This window comes from Anolis carolinensis, chromosome 6, assembly GCF_035594765.1.
Source record: "Anolis carolinensis isolate JA03-04 chromosome 6, rAnoCar3.1.pri, whole genome shotgun sequence".
NCBI lineage: Eukaryota > Metazoa > Chordata > Lepidosauria > Squamata > Dactyloidae > Anolis > Anolis carolinensis.
Genome location: NC_085846.1, coordinates 20,618,007 through 20,641,063, shown reverse-complemented (window position 1 = coordinate 20,641,063; position 23,057 = coordinate 20,618,007). Strand labels below are relative to the sequence as shown.

At 38.1% G+C, this 23,057-nt stretch overlaps 2 protein-coding genes across 2 annotated transcripts; both read left to right on the top strand.

The window, feature by feature from the left end:
* Positions 1-6,162: 6,162 nt before the first annotated feature.
* Positions 6,163-11,382, top strand: LOC100559209 (olfactory receptor 14A16). The gene has a single exon (XM_062957233.1). The coding sequence runs from the start codon at positions 9,338-9,340 to the stop codon at positions 10,274-10,276; it is 939 nt and encodes a 312-aa protein (XP_062813303.1). The 5' UTR covers positions 6,163-9,337; the 3' UTR covers positions 10,277-11,382.
* A 3,094-nt stretch (positions 11,383-14,476) lies between these two features.
* Positions 14,477-21,678, top strand: LOC100559410 (vomeronasal type-2 receptor 26). Its single transcript, XM_003224562.2, has 4 exons — positions 14,477-15,287; positions 17,082-17,306; positions 18,570-18,696; positions 20,261-21,678. The coding sequence occupies exons 1-4, from the start codon at positions 14,496-14,498 to the stop codon at positions 21,160-21,162; spliced, it is 2,046 nt and encodes a 681-aa protein (XP_003224610.2). The 5' UTR covers positions 14,477-14,495; the 3' UTR covers positions 21,163-21,678.
* The last annotated feature ends 1,379 nt before the right edge of the window (positions 21,679-23,057 follow it).

Sequence of the window (23,057 nt, the reverse complement as noted above, 5' to 3'; positions counted from 1 at the left end):
CAATGTCCAGAATTGCTTAGTTTCTTTGGGAGACTGGAAACATGATAAACTGCAGTTGACAGTTCTGAATTGTCTCAAATGAAAATACAGTAGAGTCTCACTTATCCAACATAAACGGGCTGGCAGAATGTTGGATAATCAAATATGTTGGATAATAAGGAGGGATTAAGGAAAAGCCTATTACACATCAAATTAGGTTATGATTTTACAAATTAAGCACCAAAACATCATGTTTAACAACAAATTTGACAGAAAAAGTAGTTCAATATGCAGTAATGCTATGTAGTAATTACTGTATTTACGAATTTAGCACCAAAATATCACGATGTATTGAAAACATTGACTATAAAAATGTGTTGGATAATCCAGAACGTTGGATAAGTGAGAGTTGGATAAGTGAGACTCTACTGTAAAATGATGGGATTCTGGTCCATAAGCAAATTTCTAAAATCTGTATTTTAACTGTGAAGAGTGAGCAAATTTTCAGGGCTATTTATAAAGCAAAAAGGGAGTGGTTGGAGTAGAAAGTGTGAGGGAGAGAAAATCAGGCTAGAACTCACTATTTCTATAGTATATTAATAATTATTAGTTATATGGTAAGTGAAAGAATAGAAGATCATAAAGTCAATTGGATCAAGTACAACAGCATATAAGATTAAATTCTACCTAGAATTAGAAGCAAGTAATAAACCTCATCTTCATTGTATAGACTTCATCATTGTGTAGACCTTTCTGTTTATGACCTTATCCCCCTGATCTTAATTCTCCAAGATTCATAAAAAGGAAGATGCATTGGTTCATAAAGAAAAAAAAATCATAGCTAGGCAAGAGTTTTTTGTTGTTGTTTTCTTAAAAAAAACACCATATAAAGTCAATATCCACGTCTGCCAATATAAAAACAGATTATATTTTCATTCTCTGTGGCACAACAAACCTGTACATTTAACGTGGAGAAAAATCTGGGAAATTTCTGAATTTCATACTTTCCATAAGTGGGACATTAGGCACTAGTAGAGGGTAATCCAAAGAAGGTTATAATCCCCTATGCTTTTAGCTGGAACGAAGTTTTACTTAACTGAACTGGACTATCAAATGTGCAAATATAGGACTGTGCTGTTCTTCTGATATCTCTTGAATTCCATTTTACCACATTGTCTAAATTCAGAATTTGTTTTACACAACTCAGTCAAGTACCTATATATATTTTTGGTTTTTCACAATAAAATTCCAAGGGTACATTTCTAAGTACTTCCTTTTAAAAATAGTTCTGATATCTAAGCAACTTTTGGTATTCATATATTTTACTTCTCAGTAAAAACATCTCATTCCTAAAGTGCACTATCTGGTTAAAAGGAAACTATTAAAGTCCCATGAACCCAGTGGGAAAACTTAGATCCATATATCACTTTGATTTGATCTTGCCCACTATATATACACAAACTCAAAGACTGTAATATTCATGCATAGCATGTTCCAAAACGTGCAACAAATACCTTACTCTATGTCCAAGATCAAGCTTCTATTTCATTTAGTGGATCAAAAATGAGACACGTTGTTGTCATGATAGTTGATACTGCAACTTGTGTGCAATTGTTAGCCTGTTTCTTCAAAGAAACACTGCCAAGGTGGATATCTCATGCACTAATAAAAGCAATAACCAAGTTTATTTTTAATGAGACCATAAAAATCTCTCGGGTATTAGTGTGCAGCTTTTGAAAAGAGAATTTGTGATTTAAATGTAAATAGTGCTTGTGAGGTTTTCTTCATTTTCCTTGCTTGTCTGGAAACATTTCTAGAAATAAACATTTTTCCCTGGAGAATACAGCAATTTGCTGTCCCACGAAAGAAATAAAGAGACCAGACACAAGATATGGGTTAATAATGGCAACTTTATTAATTGTTACCTAATTAATGTTAATTGTTACCTATATATGTTTTTATTGATGATATACAAAGCCAGATATGGGAGAGAAAAATTGGTTTGTAGCAGCAGGAGGAGTAAGTTTCACCCAGACCAGACACTGGAAAAGGCTGACCAGAAGGTGGAAAACCTCAAGCCACCTGGTCCTTGGTGAGGGAAAAGATCCAGAAAGCAGCCCAAGGACAGAAAATTTATACCCAATCTCTTGAACATATGATATGCTAGGGCTCCAAATTCCCATCCTTCACCTATAGTTCACAAACACACACTAAATATGCCAGAGGATGCTCACCAATTTATATCCCTGCCCCCCTAAAATACATTAGCACAGCTAGGGCAGAAGACTCTGCTTAGTCCCTATTTCGCACAGAATATTTTACCTCCTTTGCACATCACCAAGAAACAAGTTATTTCCAAAATTGGATAGGTTGGCTCCATATTTCCTAAACAATTTCAGAGTGGGAGATATAAAAACCCTGTCATTTTGCATTGTGTGTATATTTCATTATTGACTCCTTTCTGAGCCACATCGAGGCACCAGACAAAAAATGTCAGTTTATCCAGGCCACAATTATAGAGAAATGAGTTCTGATTAAATCAATTTAGTTGTTGGCCACATATCCCAAATACAGTAGAGTCTTGCTTATCCAACATAAATGGGCTTGCAGAATGTTGAATAAGAAAAAATGTTGGATAATAAGGAGGGATTAAGGAAAAGTCTATTAAACGTCAAATTACGTTATGATTTTACAAATTAAGCACCAAAACATCATGTTTTACAGCAAGTCTGCCACTTGTTTGAGAATGTTGCTGTACTTACTTACTTAGGCGATTCCTCGTAGGTTAAGGATGATGGTCCTCCATTTGTGAAGTCTTGGGGGTGTGTCCGTAGGTGGCTGAAGAGACCTATTTTTGATCCGCATGTTCTCCCGCAGTGAGGACACTGGTTTCCAGGTGGAAGGTGGTCCTGGTCAGGGTTGGCTTGACGCTCCTTCCTCTTGGCCTGTTTCTCCCTTAAGCCCTCCATTTGTGCCTCTTTGAACTCTGCAGCACTGCTGTTCACAGCTGACCTCCGATTAGAGCGCTCAAGGGCCAGGGCTTCCCAGTTCTCAGCTTCCAAATGGGATGATCTTTCACACATGTGTGGAAGAGATAAAAATACTTCTACTACATTGTGTTTCTTTTGGGGACCATATAAGATCTGGGTTATAATTCTATAAGAACACTAAACTAGGCTGAAAGTAGTTGAACAATTGATTCCACTTTCTCAGAATAAGCATGTTCCAACTTTTGATTTGTAGCACAGCGGTGAACCCAATGACTTTGAACCCTTTTACACAACTAGAAGCTGTGGAATCCAAGGTAACTAGTCTGCTGAGTATCTAGACACTGCTAAAAGTTTGTAAAATCTTGACCTCAACCTTTTGAATCATCTTACAAAGGCTAGAGAACCATGTTAACAGTGAAGTCACCTTCTATTCAGTCTTCCAAGTTCTTTGGGCAAACTTTTCCGTTGGCATTTTTCTCTGCTGTGCTGTACAGTGCACATATTTTGTTGTTTGTTAATTTGCAGGTTTGCGGGCAGTGCAGTTCATTTTTACCCATGATTTTAGATGTGCCCCAACTATTACCATTGATGTGTTTTTCACACATATTGAAGAAACATTTTTTGCACACCTTCCTATTGTAGTTCAGCTCATCATTCATATCATATTTTGGATAACACAGACAATGCATATGAATTTCATACATTATTATATGTTATCTGATTTTGTACAGTATTCTGAAATCATTAAAATACCAGTTTAATATATATGAGTTGTTGAGAACAACTCTTGAAGCGACTTCATTGGTTGCCTATTTGCTTTTGGGCCCAATTCAAAACGCAGGTTATTAGCTATAAAGCCCTATACGGTTCAGGTCCTGCCTATGTACACGACCGCATCTCCCTTTATGAATGTGTCTGGGCTTTAAGGTCATCTAGGGAGGCCCTCCTCTTGATCGCAAGCAAGGCTGGTGGTGGTGAGGGAGAGGGCCTTCTCAATAGTGGCTCCCTGGTTCTGGAACACCCTCCCCAAGGAGATCAGACAAGCAACTACCCTCGTGACCTTTAAGAAGGAGTTAAAGATATGTGGTTACTTAAGCAAGCCTTTGAAAATGATGAACAATATTCCCCTTAATGTGGACAAGGTCTTTGTTCTAAGGAAACTCAGGTATCTTGGCTTTTATCTAGTTTTCAATCTAGTGGAAACACTGTTTTAGATATGTTTTAATTAACGTTTTTGCTGTTTACAGTTTAATTTGTATATTTGTTTTATGTTATTTGTTTCCTTGTTATTAATTTGTTATTTATTTTGATATACTATGTATTGTATTTATTGATGTTGTGAGCCACCCCGCGTCCTTTCGGGGAGATGAGGCAGAATAGAAATAAAGATTTTGTTGTTGTTGTTGTTAATAATATTAATAATAATAATAATAATAATAATAATAATAATAATAATAATAATAATAAGCAAACATAGAATAAAGGCATAATACAGTTTTTGAACCCTAACTGCCAGTCACAATGTAGAATTACCTGAATTTTCACGCAGTTAAAGGTGAACAAGGGACATACTGAAATCTCCTAAGCATTCTGTCCAATCTTCAAAGCTACAAGAATTTTACAATCACCATCATTTGCCTCACTAACCCTAATGAAATATAATTTATGATATACAGCCGCTAAAAAAGATCTCACTTAAAATGATGTCAATATTTCCAAATAACTGCTCGTCTCAAAGCCAAATAATTCACATTATTTGGTGTCAATTAAGAAAACTGTTTTAGAACTTAATTTGGGCAGCAGTCTGACATATTATGGAGTAAGGAAGGTGAATGAAGCAAATTATCTCGGTAATCAGTTGCTCATATCAACTGATCACTGTAACCATCTGGGAATTAAGGTTGAATATTTATGTGTTGAGAAAAATAAAGAAGGAAAATTTGGGTGCTGTGTGACATCTTTATTTTTTAAATTGGGCTTTTCCTCATAGGATCTGTGATATTCTCCAAGGACTGATTCCCTGAAACACCAGAGAAAATGGAAATAATATAAGCACTTTCACTTATGACTCTTCAAAATGCACATAATCTGTCTTCATTGACACTCAATATTCCTGTCTTCCAAGAAGCACAAGGATCACTTTCTTAGAAAATCTCCTGGAAAAAAGATGGAACCCATTTGCTCAGGATTTCTACTCTGAACAAACAATGAAATAGTAAATGGAAGAATAGGATCAATGGAATGACCAGACTTGTATTTTGGCAGAGAGAGAGAGTTTTTATTTTCCACTGAAGGGTTATCACCACAGACAACAGAGGATGTGAATTCTTCCTCTATTATCTCTTCAGAGAAGCCCATACAGAAGCCTATTGTCAACGTAATAGTCCAGGAGAACACAGATGTAAGTAGAATTCTTTTATATTATTCTCAGTAAAGAAGTAACCAGTTTGCTCAACATTTACATTCTATAAAGACTGACAGGTTGAGTGTGTGTGTGCATACATATGTGTGTGTGCATGCTTTCAAGTTACCTGCTGGCTTATGGAAACCCCATGAATTTTATAGTTTTATTAGGAAAGGAACAATCAGAGGTGGCCTGCTGGTCTATATCCTACAGTATCTCAGATTTGTTGGTCTCTCATTCAAGTACAAATCAGTACAAAAATTAGAATTGTTAAAGTAAAATAACATTTTTCTTTCTTGTTGTAATGTTTCAGAAACTGAGTGATACATGATAATCTTGAGGTATAACCAAAGAACACTAACTGTATAATTTGTGACTTACCCTATCTATCCATATTCCTAGTGCATATATGAAGGATAGTGTGATCCCTGTACAGTGATATGAAATTCTTGTCAGGGGAAAAAAATGTGCCATAACTCCAAATATGTGTTGTCAGTTTAACTAAAGAAAGGTGATCTGTGAGGGGAAGTCATAGGGAGGGGAAGTATGTGAGGGAGCAGGCTTGTTTTCTCCTGTCCTGGAGACTAGGATGTGGGACAATGGCTTCAGAATACAGGAAAGGAGATTTGACCCGAAACATCAGGAAGAACTTCCTCATTGTGAGAGCTGTTCAGCAGTGGAACTCTCTGCCCCAGAGTGTGGTGGAGGCTCCTTCTTTGGAGGCTTTTAAGCAGATGCTGGATGGCCATCTTTCGGGGGTGCTTTGAATGCAATGTTCCTGCTTCTTGGCAGGGGGTTGGACTGGATGGCCCATTAGGTCTCTTCCAACTCTATAGTTCTATGATTCTATGATCTGAATTCTGTTTGTAGATCAACCTATCAGGGATCTCTCTGGTTATCTAGTCATTTTTCTTATGGTACAAAAGGTAAGATTCTCTTGAATAATTATTATATTATTTCACCACACCTCCCCACATACACACAGGGTATTTTGTTGTAATTAGTAAGCTAAATTTAGAATGAGAAGTGTTTGTTAACTGTAATGTACACTGATATTTTCCCTTGCATTTTTTGGATACTTCAGACTATTCAACTTGTTTACCAGGTGAAACATTGTGTACATGTGTATATCAAAACTAGCAATCCATCTTTAAAACTACTTTCAGTTACTTAAAAATTGTCACCTTTCTCTAGGCTTATTTAATTTACCATTAAAGGCCCCATCAACAAAACTTCCTTTACGTCACATCTTGCTTGGCATCCTGTATGACAGAGCCGGAATTTTTACATCAATATCGCATTAGTACAAGATCTGGGAAGTGGTATGTATATGTGCTCTTTCCATTACACATGTGAGAGGGGTTAATTCTGACATTAGGAATATATCTGTAACTAATATCTCTAATGGTTTTGCAACAAACATCTTCCTAACAGTCTGCCTACAATTGCATTTAGAAACTGCATCAGCATATTCCATAATTAAGGTAGGTTGGGAAATTCATTTGTGTAAGTAAGGAATATAAAAATACTAGCTGTGCCCGGCCACGCGGTGCTGTGGCGAAGTATGGTGGTATGGGAAATAAAGTATTGAGGAATTGGTGGTAGTTAAGGTCAAGGGTAAAGGTTTTCCCCAGACATTAAGTCCAGTTGTGTCTTACTCTGGAGGTTGGTGCTCATCTCCATTTCTAAGCCGAAGAGCCGGCGTTGTCCGTAGACTCCTCCAAGGTCATGTGGGATGACTACATGGAGCAGCGTTACCTTCCCGCTGGAGCAGTACCTATTGAAGCACTCACATCTGCATGTTTTCGAACTTCTGGGTTGGCAGAAGCTGGGGCTAACAGTGGGGGCTCTCTCCGCTCCCCCAATTCAAACCTGTGGCCTTTCGGTCCAGAAGTTCAGCAGCTCAGCGCTTTAACACGCTGCGCCATCAGGGGATATTATTTCCTAAAGGTTGTGAATATACAATATTTCTGATTGGTTTTTTTTGTTTGTTGGAGGCAAGTATGAATGCTGCAATTAGGAAAAATGATTAGGATGTAATGGCCTTGCAGCTTTAAAGCCTGGCTGTTTCCTCCCTGAGTGAATTTTTTATTGGGAGGTGTTAGCTGGCCCTGATTGTTTCCTGTCTGGAATTCCCTTGTGTTTCAGAGTGGTGGTGTTTGCGATATTTTATGTGCTTCTACTGTCTGTGGCCCTGAGAAAACAGAGGATTTGCCAGACTTTGATTATGGGAATACTTTGTTGGGAGGTGTTAGCTGGCCCTGATTGTTTCCTGTGTGGAATTCCCCTGTTTATTTACTGTCCTGGTTTTAGAGATTATATTGTTCTGCATTATTCTATCCCAGTAATTATTTCATATTAAAGAAGAATCTCACTTATCCAACATTCGCTTATACAATGTTCTGGATTATCCAACGCAGTCTGCCTTTTCATAATCAATGTTTTTGTAGTCAGTGTTTTAAATTCATTGTGATATTTTAGTGGTAAATTTGTAAATACAGTACAGTAGAGTCTCACTTATCCAACATAAACGGGCCGGCAGAACGTTGGATAAGCGAATATGTTGGATAATGAGAAATTAAGGATAACCCTATTAAACATCAAATTAAGTTATGATTTTACAAATTAAGCACCAAAACATCATGTTAGACAACAAAATTGTCAGAAAAAGTAGTTCAGTACACAGTAATGCTATATAGTAATTACTGTATTTATGAATTTAGCACCAAAATATCACGATATATTGAAAGCATTGACTACAAAATTGCTTTGGGTAATCCAGAATGTTGGATAAGCGAGTGTTGGATAAGTGAGACTCTACTGTAAATACTACATAGCATTACTGCGCATGGAACTACTTTTTCTGTCAAATTTGTTGTATAATATGATGTTTTGGTGCTTAATTTGTATAACGATTACCTAATTTGATGTTTAATTGGCTTTTCCTGAATCCCTTCTTATTATCCAACATATTCACTTATTCTGGCGGCCTGTTTACGTTGGATAAGTGAGACTCTACTGTATATTTCTAATCTTATATTATCTGCTCAGAACTGGATTATATGAGGCTCCTTCTTCACAGCTGTATAAAATGCACACTGAAGTGGATTATATGGTAGTGTGGAGTCAAGATAATCCAGTGCAAAGCAGATAATATAAGATTATAAATGGGTTATATAGCTGTGTTGAAGGGCCTTGAGTCTACACTGCCATATAATCCAGTGCAAATTAGATAATCTGTGGAAGAAGTCTAAGTGAGGCCTAAATCTGCCTGTCCCCTAACTGAAACCTGGCTGTCCCTTGGTTGCTAGGCAACCAAGTGGGCAGAGATTAGCCCTCTAAACTGGCAGCAATTGGATAAAAAAATTATTGCTCTCCCTCTAATTAGGACTTTATTTTTCTTTTCTTTTTGTTGTATCAACCTTGAGGCGTGGATGATGGGTTGTGTTGTCAAATTTTGAGGTTGGGGGGCCTGTACTTTTGTTGTTTTGTGAATCGCCGTGATGCCATCACTCTTTTATATATATAGATCTACAAATCATGAATGATTCAAGGGATTTGCTTAGCATTCACTTTGGGGAACTTGAGTTTGAGACAGAAGGGGGGAAAAGAAAGTAAATACAAGGTAATTTTGCTCAAAGTTTTATATTTATAATCAGCAACAGTGGTGGCATATTGATATTTCATAGAATCATAGAGTTGGGAGAGACCTCATGGGCCATCCAGTCCAACCTCCTGCCAAGAAGTATAATAATAATAATAATAAAACTTTATTGATACCCCACCACCATCTCCCCAACGGGGACTCGGGGCGACTTACATGGGGCCTTGCCCAGGACAATACTGATATTTAATTCAGTAGTAGGTGAAATTTCCAATATTACAAGGCAATTGTATTTTCTTGGTGATGTTTACATAACTAATTGCCTATTATTCATATTTCAGTTAAAGGATTCTACAAAATATGAAGCTTAATAGAACGTCTGTGACGGAATTCCTTCTCATGGAATTTTCTGATGACTACGGAATGCAGATTTTGCATTATGTGATGTTTCTTTTTGTATATATAATAGCCGTCGTGGGCAATTTGATCATCCTTTTAGCTGTGGTTCTCAACAACAATCTTCAGACTCCCATGTATTTTTTCTTGGCCAACTTGTCACTGTCAGACATTTGCTTTATCTCAACCACAGTTCCAAAATCTATAGCTACTTCTGTGGCAAACAACAGACTGATTTCTTTTGCTGGATGTGTAGCTCAGGTTTTCCTAGTTATTACCTTTACAGGTTCTGAGTCTACTTTGCTAACAATCATGGCTTATGACCGCTATGTAGCAATTTGCAAACCTCTGCAATATAACATAATCATGAATAGAGCTGTATGCATCCAAATGACAGCAGCTTCTTGGATATTCAACTTGGTTCATGCAGCATTGCATACCAGTATGACTTTTCTGTTAAATTTCTGTGGGTCCAATTTTATTCAACAATACTTCTGTGACATTCCTCAATTACAAAAGATCTCTTGCACTGATACCAGAACTCACCAAATTCTGATTTTTGCCCTTGGCATGATTCTGGACTCATCTATTGGTGGATCTATCTTTGTTTCTTATGGTTACATTTTATCTGCTGTGCTAAGGATTCCAACAGCTCAAGGCAGGTACAAAGCTTTCTCAACCTGTACTCCCCACTTGCTGGTCTTTACTTTATTTATGGTCACTGCTGTATTCTCTTATATGAGACCGAAATCACTTTCTTCTCCTACAGTGGATCTTATCTCGGCAGTTTTGTATACAGTTTTGCCTCCAGTTCTGAATCCCATCATTTATAGCCTCAGGAACAAAGACATCCAGGAGGCTATGAAGAAAATGCCAAAGCAAATAAAACAGCTCCTAACATGAGTGAATAGACAGCATCTTACAGAATACCTCTGCCCATGCCTGATCTTTGTGGGGCTTTAAAAAAATTATGTTTCTCATCCTCAGTTCAATCCTCAAAATGTAATCATAATATGTGAGTATTCTTCAAATATATTAGAGACTGCATGTTTGATTTTGAGTAATTATGGATACATAGAATGTAGAAATGATCTTTGCACAAGTAGCATTCTCCTTGCATAATATTTGGATACTGTATTTTCAACTGTTCAGAATAATTACCTGAAATGTAATTCTACTACAGAGACACTTTCCCACTGTAGAAATGAACCATGTATTCAATTTTATGTGTATATACTAGTCATCTTGATCTGTGTATCAACATTAAACCCATTTTAAAAAATATTTTTGCATTAGATTTTGATGTAAATGCTTCCTGAGAATCACATTTTTCATTTTAATGTTGAGTAGATGTGACTCTTGCTTGACTGATTCTTGATATGGGACAAGGAGAGAGACTTTTGTTGAAAGCGTTTTTCCCTCTGATAATGTTTTGAATGTTTGTAATTGTCTTATGTTTTATCTATGTATTTTAACTATGTTATACTCTTGATGAGAGGCGGATAACAAATAAATAGTAACAATTATTATTATTATTCTTTTCAATTTTCCTAACTGCTATCCCCTTCCTTGACTTTCCATTAGTGAATGAATTATATCCCTCCACCTCAAGGCAATGGACAGTACAGGGGCTGCTTTGCCTGGAACTGCCTCAGTGTGATTTGAAAGAAAGAAGAAAGGAAGAAATCACAATCCAGTTCCCTCACAGTCTCCTTGGTTCTTTGGCTAACCATTGTCTCATTCTATTTTTTACCAAATCAGTTAGCAAGTTAAGAAAAGTTAATAATTATTATGTCAAGCATGATGATTGTTTTGACAAGCTAACTGATTAAACCATGTGGTAATTTTAAACCTAGATCCTATCTGATGTTCCAATCGTAGCACTACATTATGGATGATGATTTGTACACCTCCCACCGCGCACACACGAGTGAGCATAAAATAACAATGTAAATAATACTGATCAACTCAAAAAGTAATTAAATAAATAATTCACTCATGCCCTCCACATTTGCAACTCCCTTGTAATTTTCCTAATAACTGTCATTGGCCTTTCTTGCCAAATCTCTAATGGACATGCAGCAACAAAGTCAATAAGCAAGCTCAAAGGTGTTTATTAAGCCACCCCTGTTCCAATGAATAGTGGCACTAGGAAACCTAGACAGAGCTCTGCTTTTGATTTCAGAGAAAGTCCACATTTCATATTATATTCCTCTTTTGAAATTGGTCTAGCAGCAATTGCAGCTGGCATCTGCATTTTGGTAGATAATAAAAAGAAGATAAATACTTTTCTCTTTCAGAAAGTTATTGGCAGAATAAAGTACTAGCCATACTAGTCTGTTTTACTTAACATGCTGTCTCTGTAGGTGAGACCAGCAAACCTTTTGTTTGGAAAGAAAGATTGTCAAGACAATGAGGTCATTTATATTGTTGCTGTTCCAGTTGTATTGTCTAGCATGCTTTGCAAATAGAATGAAATGCCCTGGAGATAATCCTGTCCGTATTCCTCATGAGTGGTATCAGCCAGGTACTCTCCTAATTGGTGGGATGGGTTCTGAGATCATATATGTTTCTCCGGCTATTAATTCCTTCAACTCTCATCCTTCTGAGGATCCATCTGATCTTCAACTGTAAGTTATGTAAGAATGTACATGTGGTGTGTGTTTGCATTTTCCTAAGTCACTAGCACTTTGGGTTATCAAGTTTCCCTTGAGTACATTGTATAACAACTTACCTCCTTTGCAATAGTGGAAGGTCATGAACAGAACCAAATTTCCCTACAATCAGTTCTACTTCTTGATATAAAGTAGAATGAAAAGGGAAAAGATGTCCCTAAAATCACCAGTCTCAGATAACAAATAAAAAATACAAAATCCAGAGCTTGAAAGATAGGCTGTGTAGTTTAAAGATCAAGGTATCAGTGCTGCTGCTGAATCTGATGAGGTAGAAAACTGATTGTATTAGAATCCAGTTCTAAGTCAAAATTGTAAATGAACTCAACATCCAACCAGGATCCGTCTGCTATGGCTGATGAAAAATATTTAACACTATTATTTCTACTTTCAGTTTGTTTGGTGTTTGTTTGTTTGGAAAAGTAATTTTCTACCTTTTGAGAAAAATGGAAGAAAATGAAAGGTATTTATCAGTTCAGTGAAAATACCCATAAGATCTTTGAATTCCGCTGATTCTCCAGTTTTCTCCATACAATGCTCTTTCTCACATCTCTAAGGTTGGAGTTGTAATGATCGTGAGTTGGTAGATTCCAATCTTGCTGAGAAAAGAAAGGAAGGCAAATATGAAATTGAATTTTGTATGAAAATAATGCATTGCACTGGATTATATGAGTCAACACTGCCATATAATGAAATCCAATGCAGTTCTGAAATTGCATTATATGGCAGTGTAAATGGGCCTTGGTGATATTTCAATATATCTTATTGATCACAGGATAACAAAATGTAAATTATTATTAGTTTCAAAATCATGATAAAAAATATCTGCCAGGAAAATATTTTGGCTTGAATTAAAAAGTTTATGAAAGTTGGTTCAAATGGCAAAAGAATACCGGGCATCAATGAAATAATTTAGAAGTGCTTTTTGGAACAATAATTTTTATGTTTTTCTTGGAAATAGGACACAACCTCATTGAAGAAGAAAAATTGTCACATTAGTGTATATTTCATTTCTGGATTGTGAATGACAGACTCTCAGTATCAGTGAATTGTTCATCACACCATTTACAAATAGAAAGCCCTTGATATGATTTCTTGCATTTCTCAATAAAACTCACTGATAATACCTTGGAGGACAACTTCTAGCAAAAGAAGACAAATGCTTGCATACTCAGAGAAACAGTCTAACAATATAAGACAGTTTCATTTACAAAGCAAAGTTAATACATCCCTTGTCAGTCATGCAGTTCAAATTCTCGTGCTCCCTTTTTTCTCTCTAGTTTGGTTTCACAATTCAGTCTCTGATCACCTTTCTAGTTTCTCCCTATTGCTATTTGATCTTATTGTACAAACTATGTGAATAATTGATATGAAGCCTGTACGAGTGTAATGTGTGGTAAAATTCTTCTGTGAAAGAGCATATTGTTCTATTTTCAGTGTGGTGCCAAAGTTGTACCAGCACATTTTAGCATTGATATTTGCTGTGAATGAGATCAATGAAGACCCAAAGATCTTGCCTAACATCAGCCTGGGGTTCCATATCTATGACACCTACTATGATGCAAGGATGTCTTATCGCAGTACTCTAGATCTGCTCTTCAAATTGGACAACTTTATTCCAAATTACAGATGCAGGAGAGATAAAAATCTAAGAGCAATCATCGGGAGCTTTGGCTTTGATATCTCAGAAATCATAGGTCTCTACAAGATTCCACAGGTATGTTTCTGTGTTTTGGGGTACAGTCAACATTGCTTGTTTTTAAATCATTGTTCCACTGTGTGCATGTCACTTTCCTGATATTTCAGTTTTAAAAATTACTTGGCATTATTGGAGCAAAAAAAAATCATAAACATATTATTCTAATAATAATAAACTCAAATTAATTAATACTATTCAGCCAAAAAAATTGAATTATGTGGGTCTTAACTTGCAACTTGGAGCCTTAACTTGGAGCCTCTGGTGGCTCAGTGTGTTAAAGCGCTGAGCTGCTGAACTTGCAGACCGAAAGGTCCCAGGTTCAAATCCGGGGAGCGGAGTGAGCGCCCGCTGTTAGCTCCAGCTTCTGCCAACCTAGCAGTTCGAAAACATGCAAATGTGAGTAGATCAATAGGTACCTTGTGGGAAGGTAATGGCGTTCCATGCAGTCATGCCAGACACATGACCTTGGAGGTGTCTATGGACAACACCGGCTCTTCGGCTTAGAAATGGAGATGAGCACCAATCCCGAGTCGGACACAACTGGACTAAGCATCAGGGGAAACATTTACCTTTACCTAACTTGCAAATAGAGATTTCGATTTTTCTCTCACTGTGCAATGATAAAAATGTATTTCATTGCAGTACTTTTCCTAACTCACCTCTAAAATAGATGCACATTTTGTTTTAGCTCTCCTATGGGTCTTCTGTCCCAGGAGAATATTGTACAACACAGCTGTCTTCCTTTTACTGCATGGTTCCCAATGAATCGCATCAGTACCTGGGTATTGTCCGGTTACTTCAACATTTTGGATGGATTTGGGTTGGACTCTTTGTTCTGGATGACAACAGTGGAAAGCATTTCTTACAGACACTGGAGCTACTGCTTTCCCAGAATGGCATCTGTTTGGCTTTCATAGAACAAATCACAAATAAAGTTTCTTGGGGTACATTTGAAGAAATCAATACTATTGCCAATAATATGCATTCATCTTTTACTAAAAGCACAGCCAATACATATATTGCCAATGGAGAAAATATCATTGCATGGGTGATTCTCATGACAGATGCTTTGTATAAGAGGACAAATATATTGCCAAGGAAAGTATGGATTACGACAGGCCTAATTGATTTTGCATTGACAAGCCTACAAATTACAACCAATCTGCAAGTGTTCCAGGGTGCTATTTCCTTCTCAGAACACACATGGCCACTTTTAAAATTCACAACATTTCTTCGTATGATGAGACCTTGTAGGACACAAGCAAATAGTTTTCTCAAGGATTTCTGTGAACAAGTATTTGAATGTTCATTTCATAATTCACAAACAATGGGGGAAATTGATAAAATTTGTACAGGTGATGAGCAGCTAGAAAACCTTCCTGGATCTTTGTTTGAAATGTTTGTGAATGGCCACAGCTACGGCATCTATAATGCTGTCTATGCTGTGGCACATGCTTCTCATGCAATGTACTCCTCCCAATCCAATAAGAGAATAATGATGAAGAATGGAAAATGGAATACATGGTATCTCCAGCCTTGGCAGGTAATATCTCTACAATCTATGTCAACCAACAACTCAATAATCTAAATATAAATAATTTAGAATAACAGTAAAATAATCATGTTTCATTGTAAGTCCACGTGCTCTCCAAACCGGATGGCTAAAAAGGGAAGGAATGCTGCATATCTACCTGGCTATATTTCTAGATCTAAATCTAGATATATTGATATATATAACTGAAACACATCAGTTAAGCAGAATTTACATGAAATCCCATGAATCTGTGTTTACATACCATTTTTAGACTGATTTTATATGACATGCAATAAAGTTGTCATCAATGATCATGTAGGAAGAATCACATTCCTACATGTAGGGTCATGTAAAAAGAAACACATTTATATGAAATACAGTGAAATTGTCATCAGTGGTTGTGTAGGAAGATTTTTGATGGATTTATGTAACCCATACCTGGAACTGTGTATTTCTGTTTTTTGTTGTTGCTTTTTTTGTGTCAGGAGTGACTTGAGAAATGGCAAGTCACTTAGATGTGAGTGAATTGGCCATCTGCAAGGGTGTTGCCCAGGGGACGCTTGGATGTTTTTATGTTTTACCATCCTTGTGGGAGGCTTCTCTCCTGTCACTGTGTTGTTGCTGATGCTGCTTTTAACAAAGCAAAGTTTTATTATAAGAACACTATTCTAAGAAAGGAAAGTTGTCCAGGTTCTAATCTAATCAAGTTCCATTACAGGGAAAACCATGCAGAGTTATGAGAAGGAGAACGAATAAGGAAACATTGCTAAGATTATCAGTTTACAACAAAGAGGGACCACTTAGATAAACATAGACAGAAGACATTTTGGATCTCTCAAACTATCTAATCTTATTATTATAGCCTGCTATGAGGCATTCCTGACTTTTCAGTGCCAAGAAATGATGACCCTAAAATCCTTTCCATATTCTTCATGTTGTCATATGCGGATGAGCTCCCTCTATCAGCTCCAGCTCCATGCGGGGACATGAGAGAAGCCTCCCACAAGGATGGTAAAAACATCAAAACATCCGGGCGTCCCCTGGGCAACATCCTTGCAGACGGCTAATTCTCTCACTCCAGAAGCAACTTCAGTTGTTCCTGACACATACACATAAAAAAAAATGTTGCCATATTACCTATGGTTTTGCTTTGACTACTTTTGTGTGTGTGTTTCCATGGTTTAGTTTTGAAAAATTAATGTGGGGATCTTGGATGCTCATAGAAACAAATCATCTGATACTAGTAATTCTGAACCATTTTGTTAAAAAGTCATTGATAAAAAATCATGAAAATTTCAAAGGTTTCAGGGAGTACAAAATTATGTTAGGCCTATACCCATGGACTAAATTTTCCCCACTTCTCTAAAAATACAATCTAATAGAAAACCCTGGCTTGACCTTGAAGGAACTGGGGGCGGCGACAGCCGACAGGGAGCTCTAGCATGGACTGGTCCATGAGGTCACAAAGAGTCGGAGACGACTAAACGACTGAGCAGCAGCAGAAAACATTATTAGACTATAACATCTAATACAGAACATTCTCCTGATTTCAATGAGTCTTAATCTCCTTGAATTGAGCAGGGACTGAGATAAATCCATGTGTGCTTTTGGTTAGCTGAGGCCTTTCTCAAGTCCTATGTTGATTTTTGCTCCCATGTCTCCACAGACTCACAGGTAACCAAATATTTACTGTAAAAATGTGATGCAATCTAATCTATACCAAAATATCCAAACTTGTAAACTGTTCTAAATCATCATAAATATATTTTTTCCTTTCCCATAATTTCTCTCTTTTTCAACTAGATACACCCCTTTCTTCAACGTGTTGTATTTAACAATTCCGCAGGAGAAACAGTGTCATTTCATCATAATAATGAAAAAGGATTTGACCTAACAAACATAGTGATATTCCCCAATAACTCATTACTTAGAGTGAAAATTGGAAAGGTCAAGTACAAATCTCTCCTGGAGGAAGAAGAGTTTGTCATTAATGATGATACAATCTTGTGGTATGGGGAGTTTAATCAGGTATCATTTTTGGAGGACTTGGGGTATTTCCTCCATTTAATATATGCTTGTTACTAAAGTGATGTTAACTAATTCTTGCAGTTATGAAAAAATTATATAAATGTTCAGAGTTCCATTTTCATTTAGAAGCAAGATAAATAACCTGAGAGAAAGAAATGTATCATCTCAGGGAGGACTTTTAAAAATATGTAATATGAGTAAATATTTATCATCACTTTGATAGGGAAATGCAACACTGTTTCATTTCTTATAATTTTCAAATTTATTTCTTCATGCTTAAGTTACTGCATACCACATTTACTCGAGTCTAATGCTCACCCTTTTGGGCTAAATTATATTGCCAAAATTGAAGTATGCATTAGATTTGATGTTGCATTAGAATCATACACATAAACATACCTGTGTGAAAAGGCGCAGATGAACCCAGAACCCCGAAGGCCAAACAGAGAGGTAGGTGGCAAAGAGGCTGTTTCCAGCCCACAGAAGGAGGAGGAGCACCCAGTTGGTTATTCAGTAATTTCTGCTGCTTAACTATGGATCCTGCCTCCTGGATGGCCCTCGGGGTCTCTTGCCTGTCCCCCCTAGACTCAGTCCCATACGGTTCCCGACTATCTTCATTCATGAGGCCATCAAAACCTTCTCCTTGGTTTTGAATGCCTCATGGATATGATCCGTTGGGAATTGTGCAACACTGGTGAGTCCAAGGGCCCGGGCTGTGGCGCAGCCTGGTGAGCAGCCAGCCAGCTGCAACAAATCACTCTGACCAAGAGGTCATGAGTTCAAGGCCAGCTCTGAGCCTATGTTTGTCTTGTCTTTGTTCTATGTTAAGGCATTGAATGTTTGCCTCATATGTGTAATGTGATCCGCCCTGAGTCCCCTTCAGGGTGAGAAGGGCGGAATATAAATATTGTAAATAAATAAATATTCACCAGCTTTGGCCTGACAGAAGGGCATGGCTTCCCAAATGGCCTTATTTATGCTGCCTGCCTGCCTCAGTAATGTGCTATGCCTGTGCTGTTGGGTACATTACATTTGAGACTGAATCCATTTTTTATAATTTTTGCAAAACTTAGACACTAAAAGTGTATACATATTGTCATGTATGTTTTATATGCATAAAGTTTCCTCTTAATAGGCCTATCTAATGTAGGCAAAATTCCTCAATATTTTCTGTCAACAGTTTACTTCTTACTTGCTGATCAAATTATATTTTTTCTTTCTCTCATTACTTCTATTTCACACTCTACTTGTGTTTGCTAAAAGGTACCACCCATCTCATTATGTAGTAACCCCTGCTGCCCTGGCTATCAGAAGAAAATGAAAGAAGGGGAGAGGTTTTGTTGCTATGATTGCATTCTGTGTCCAGAAGGAATGATTTCAGATCAAATGAGTAGGTGTTGTAGTATATTATTTGCTAGATTCATGTGGCATAGCCAGGGCCGGCCCTAGCAAGCAGTATTTTTGGTGGCCCCCAACCCAAACCAATCACTGAAAAATAAAAGGTAGGGTAGGGCCCTACCCTTTTTGAGGCTCATTGCTGTACACTTTTCACAGCCTCCCTCCGCCCCTCCGAAGCCAGGAAGGGAGAAAAAGTGCGAAGGAGCACCTATTCCCGAGGCACAGCCTCACAGCTCGGGGATGAGTGCTCCTTGGCTCTCCCCTCCTCCCAGCTTCAGAGAGGTGGTGGGAGCTTCCCTCCACCCGTCTGAAGCCAGGAAAAGAGAAAAAGTGCGAAGGAGCACCCATTCCTGAGGCACGGCCTCACAGTTCGCGGATGAGTGCTCCTTGGCTCTCCCCCACCCCCTCCAAAGCTGGGAACGAGGGGAAAAGTGCAAAGGTGGGAGGCTTGCAGTCAGGTGGACTAATTGCGCACTTGGAGGTGCCTCAACTGCGCCCTCCAGAGGACAGCGCCTTCTGCAAGTGCGCAATTATAGCTTGAACCGCCCCTGGGCATAGCTTAGTATACATGTATGGACTTAAGGCCATCTGTGTCATTGTTGCAGTTCTTAGAATAATTGTATTCCACATTTACATGAGAATCAGAAATCCGCTCAAAGATAATAGGTGTCAGTTTCATGCATTCTACAGGTGGTCATTAAGTCATTAAAAAGTCAAGCAGAGCATGCATACATCATGTACATGGTAACTAGCCTTTAAATGAACATAGTTTTGGGAACTTAGTATTAAAACGGGTGCAATTGTTTAGAGTGCCCATGTCCAGAATCATGTTTTTGTCTACTCTTGCTATACGCTAAATGATTAGTCTTCATAGATACCAGAATTCAATGACATTGTCAAAACAACACAGATTTAGCAGTCATTGTTTTCATCAGATTCTGCTTGCTTATATTAGTTTGCAGCTCTGCCACTACTAATAAGTGAAAAGCTCTGCTAGACATAAAATAAGCATCAATTAATAGAGAATTCTGGGTATTTTTTCTAGCATGGGAAACTGTGAGCTTCCAGATGTTGTTTGTATTCAGGTTATATTAATCCTAGCCAGAATAGTATATGATTAAGAATTATGGCACTATCAGTCTACCAAACTTACCATGGTACTATAATTTAATTGTGATAGAATTTTGTTCCTCCTCAGGAAAAGGATCAATGCTATTAAAAGTCTAAAAACAACTGGAAGGCCATGACTGGCCACCCTTCCTTTAAAACATGGTCACTATTCTTGAACTAAGAATGTTTCACAAATTTTTGAAAAACAAAAAAAAGGTTTTAAGAAAAACAAAGAATTAATGAAAATATAGATGCCAAATAGTACTTTTATATATTGATAATAGGAACCAGCAGCATTATAAACAATAGTTAATATTTCAAAGCTATTGGCTATATTCAGTTTCATACATGGAACAAGCAGGTTAAGCATAACTGCAAGTAACAAAGTAGGCATGAAAATTATACTCAGTCCACATATTAAACACTACTCTTTACTTTTCTCTCAGACATGGAAGATTGTTTCAGATGCCCAGAAGATCGGTATTCAAGCAAGAATCATGATGAATGTATTCCCAAAATTGTTAACTTTCTTTCTTATGAAGAACCATTAGGGATCAGCTTAGCCTCATTTGCTATTTCTTTTTCCTTGATCACAGTGTTGGTTTTAGCGGTTTTTATTAAGCATGGAGATACCCCAATAGTCAAAGCTAATAATCGTGACATCACCTTTATTCTTCTAATCTCAATCCTGTTTTGCTTTCTTTGTTCTTTGTTATTTCTTGGGAAACCTAAAAATGTGACCTGTATTCTCCAACAATCTGCGTTTGGCACTGTCTTCTCAATGGCTGTATCTTCTGTGTTGGCCAAAACTACCACAGTGGTTTTAGCTTTTATGGCCACTAAACCCGGATCCAACATAAGAAAATGGGTAGGGAAAAGATTGACTGGTGTCATTGTCTTTTTCTGCTCCCTTGTTCAAGGAATCATTTGTGTAGTGTGGTTAGGAATCGCTCCCCCATTTCCAGATGTTGATGTGGAGTCATTTTCAGAAGAGATCATAGTAAAATGCAATGAAGGGTCAGTCAACATGTTTTATATTGTAATGGGTTATATGGGATTCTTGTCCATTCTAAGCTTCATTGTGGCCTTCACAGCCAGAAAGTTACCAGATAGCTTCAATGAAACCAAATTTATCAGTTTCAGCATGCTAATGTTCTGCAGTGTTTGGGTGTCATTTGTTCCAACCTACCTGAGCACCAAAGGCAAATATATGGTTGCTGTGGAGATCTTCTCCATTTTAGTTTCAGGTGCTGGATTATTGGGTTGTATCTTTTTCCCCAAATGTTATATTATTTTGGTGAGACCTGAACTGAATAGCAGAGATCAGCTAATAAGAAAATGGAAATGAAATGAAGAACAATGAGTTGTATTATCTGTATTATTTCTATATTATGCATGACTAAATGTTCCTATTCTGAGACTATGGACCCATCCAGACAGGCCATAAATGCAAGACCATCTTGGTTTTACCAGAGGTGTCCAAATGACACCTCCTGTAAAACCAAATTAATTAATGTGCTAGGAAACAGGACAGGGGACAAGGAGGGCCCCCCCCCCCGAGTCTCCTGGTGCATCATGTCCTCATGCCAGGAGGACCTAAGGAGGAACATAATGGCAGCCAGGTAAGATTATTTTCAGGGGTTATTTTGGGGTTTGGGGAAGGGAGGGAGTACCTCTCAGTTTTATGGGCTCCTGGGGCCCGAAAACCAAGATGGCTGTATGGATTAGTCCCAGGGATCACATGACGTAGTCCCCGGGCCCAATCCACACAGGACCCACACCTGGTAAGACCCGGATCTTACCTTTAGAACCAGATCTTACCAGGAGTTTCATTAATTTGGTACAAAGCAGTGTTTCAGTTTTATAGGAGTCGTCACTTGGAGAGGTCCTCCCCTCCCCAACCTCCTGACAAGTCATTTTCACAAGTCAGGTGTACTCTCCACAGAGGCCTGCACTTCTGGCAGGTCCTTTAGGTAAGTTTAGGAGGAAAAAGATTTAGGAGTTGGCGGGGGACTGGATGCCATACCAGGTCAAACTTTGGTTGATCCGAGATGGCATCTTGCCACTCCCAGAGGAAAAGCTTAGGGTTTGGTTTGGGGGTAGGGACAGAAACCCGGAAGGAACTGGATTTTTTTTATCCAGTTCTTCCCTGGCTTTGGGGCAGTATAGAAGAGTCCTAAAGGTGCATTCGAACTGAAGCACATTATAAGACTGTCCACTGGCAAGGAAGACACTGGAAACTGGTATGAAGAGCTATTTATTGCAATGGTGGCTGGTGGGATGAACTCTATCCCCAAATAGGTTGATATCAGTTAGCTTTTAAACTTGAACGGGTTTCACCACCAAACTGACATGGGAGTCACAATTGTTTCACTGATAACACAATGTATTGCTAAAGGTAAATAATTCAACCAAAATATGCTTTGTCATTATTAAAACCAACACTCTTTCTTCCTAAAACAAAGATTTTCTTCTTCTACGAAACTATAGTTGATTTTGTTGGTTTCTTTGTTGGTAAGCTTTAACTGCTTCTTCCCTTTAAACCCCAAAGAAAAGAAGTGGGAAAGATGGGTTTTGCCAGATACTGTTGGACTGCATGTTCTAACAGTCCTAAGAAGTATAGACAAAAATGGGGGATGGGAAGAGTTGTTGTCTGGCAACAATTGAAGTGTCACAGGATTTCCACACTAGGTGTTGTGGCTAGTTGAAGGAAAGAGATTGTGATGTCTCATGGGCCTTGTAGTCCCGTTCCTAGTGCTATTGTGGCAGACGAGGAGGAAAACATGGGATTTCCACCGGTTCAGCTTGAATCGGAGCCTCTCCACCTGGAGGATGTTTGCCCTCAGGAAGTTAACCAAACAAGCCTTGGGCAGAATTCTCCCCCGTTTTCCCGAAAGGACAATTATAATAGAGATAGAGGAGTCAGGGAGGCTAATCGCCGGAGTCTCAGAATCGCTGCCAAACAACTAGCTGATTAGGTCTGCTTCCCTTGGGAAATTCTAAGGAGTCATGCATCTGGACAGAGTTGGGTTTTGCTTCTTGTTCTCCAGGGAAAGTGTTCTGTTGGCGGGAAAACAAGACCCTATATAGGGGTTTTGCCGCAAGGGGAACCTTGCGGAGTCAATTGATCAGCTTGAGAGAGAGATCGTGTGTGGACTTTGTATTCCTTGTTCCCTGCTTCCTGGATCTAGTTTCAAGTCTTGCCTTGTCTCACGTTTTGCCACGGACCTTGTTTCATGCTTC

What these genes read in the sequence shown, in the direction of transcription:
- LOC100559209 (XM_062957233.1), top strand. Translation starts at nt 9,338, where the DNA reads ATGAAGCTTAATAGAACGTCTGTGACGGAATTCCTTCTCATGGAATTT.
- LOC100559410 (XM_003224562.2), top strand. Translation starts at nt 14,496, where the DNA reads ATGGTTCCCAATGAATCGCATCAGTACCTGGGTATTGTCCGGTTACTT. An exon ending in GGTATCTCCAGCCTTGGCAG is followed by an intron (nt 15,288 to 17,081) that starts GTAATATCTCTA and finishes TTTTTCAACTAG; the next exon opens with ATACACCCCTTTCTTCAACG. An exon ending in AATGATTTCAGATCAAATGA is followed by an intron (nt 18,697 to 20,260) that starts GTAGGTGTTGTA and finishes CTTTTCTCTCAG; the next exon opens with ACATGGAAGATTGTTTCAGA.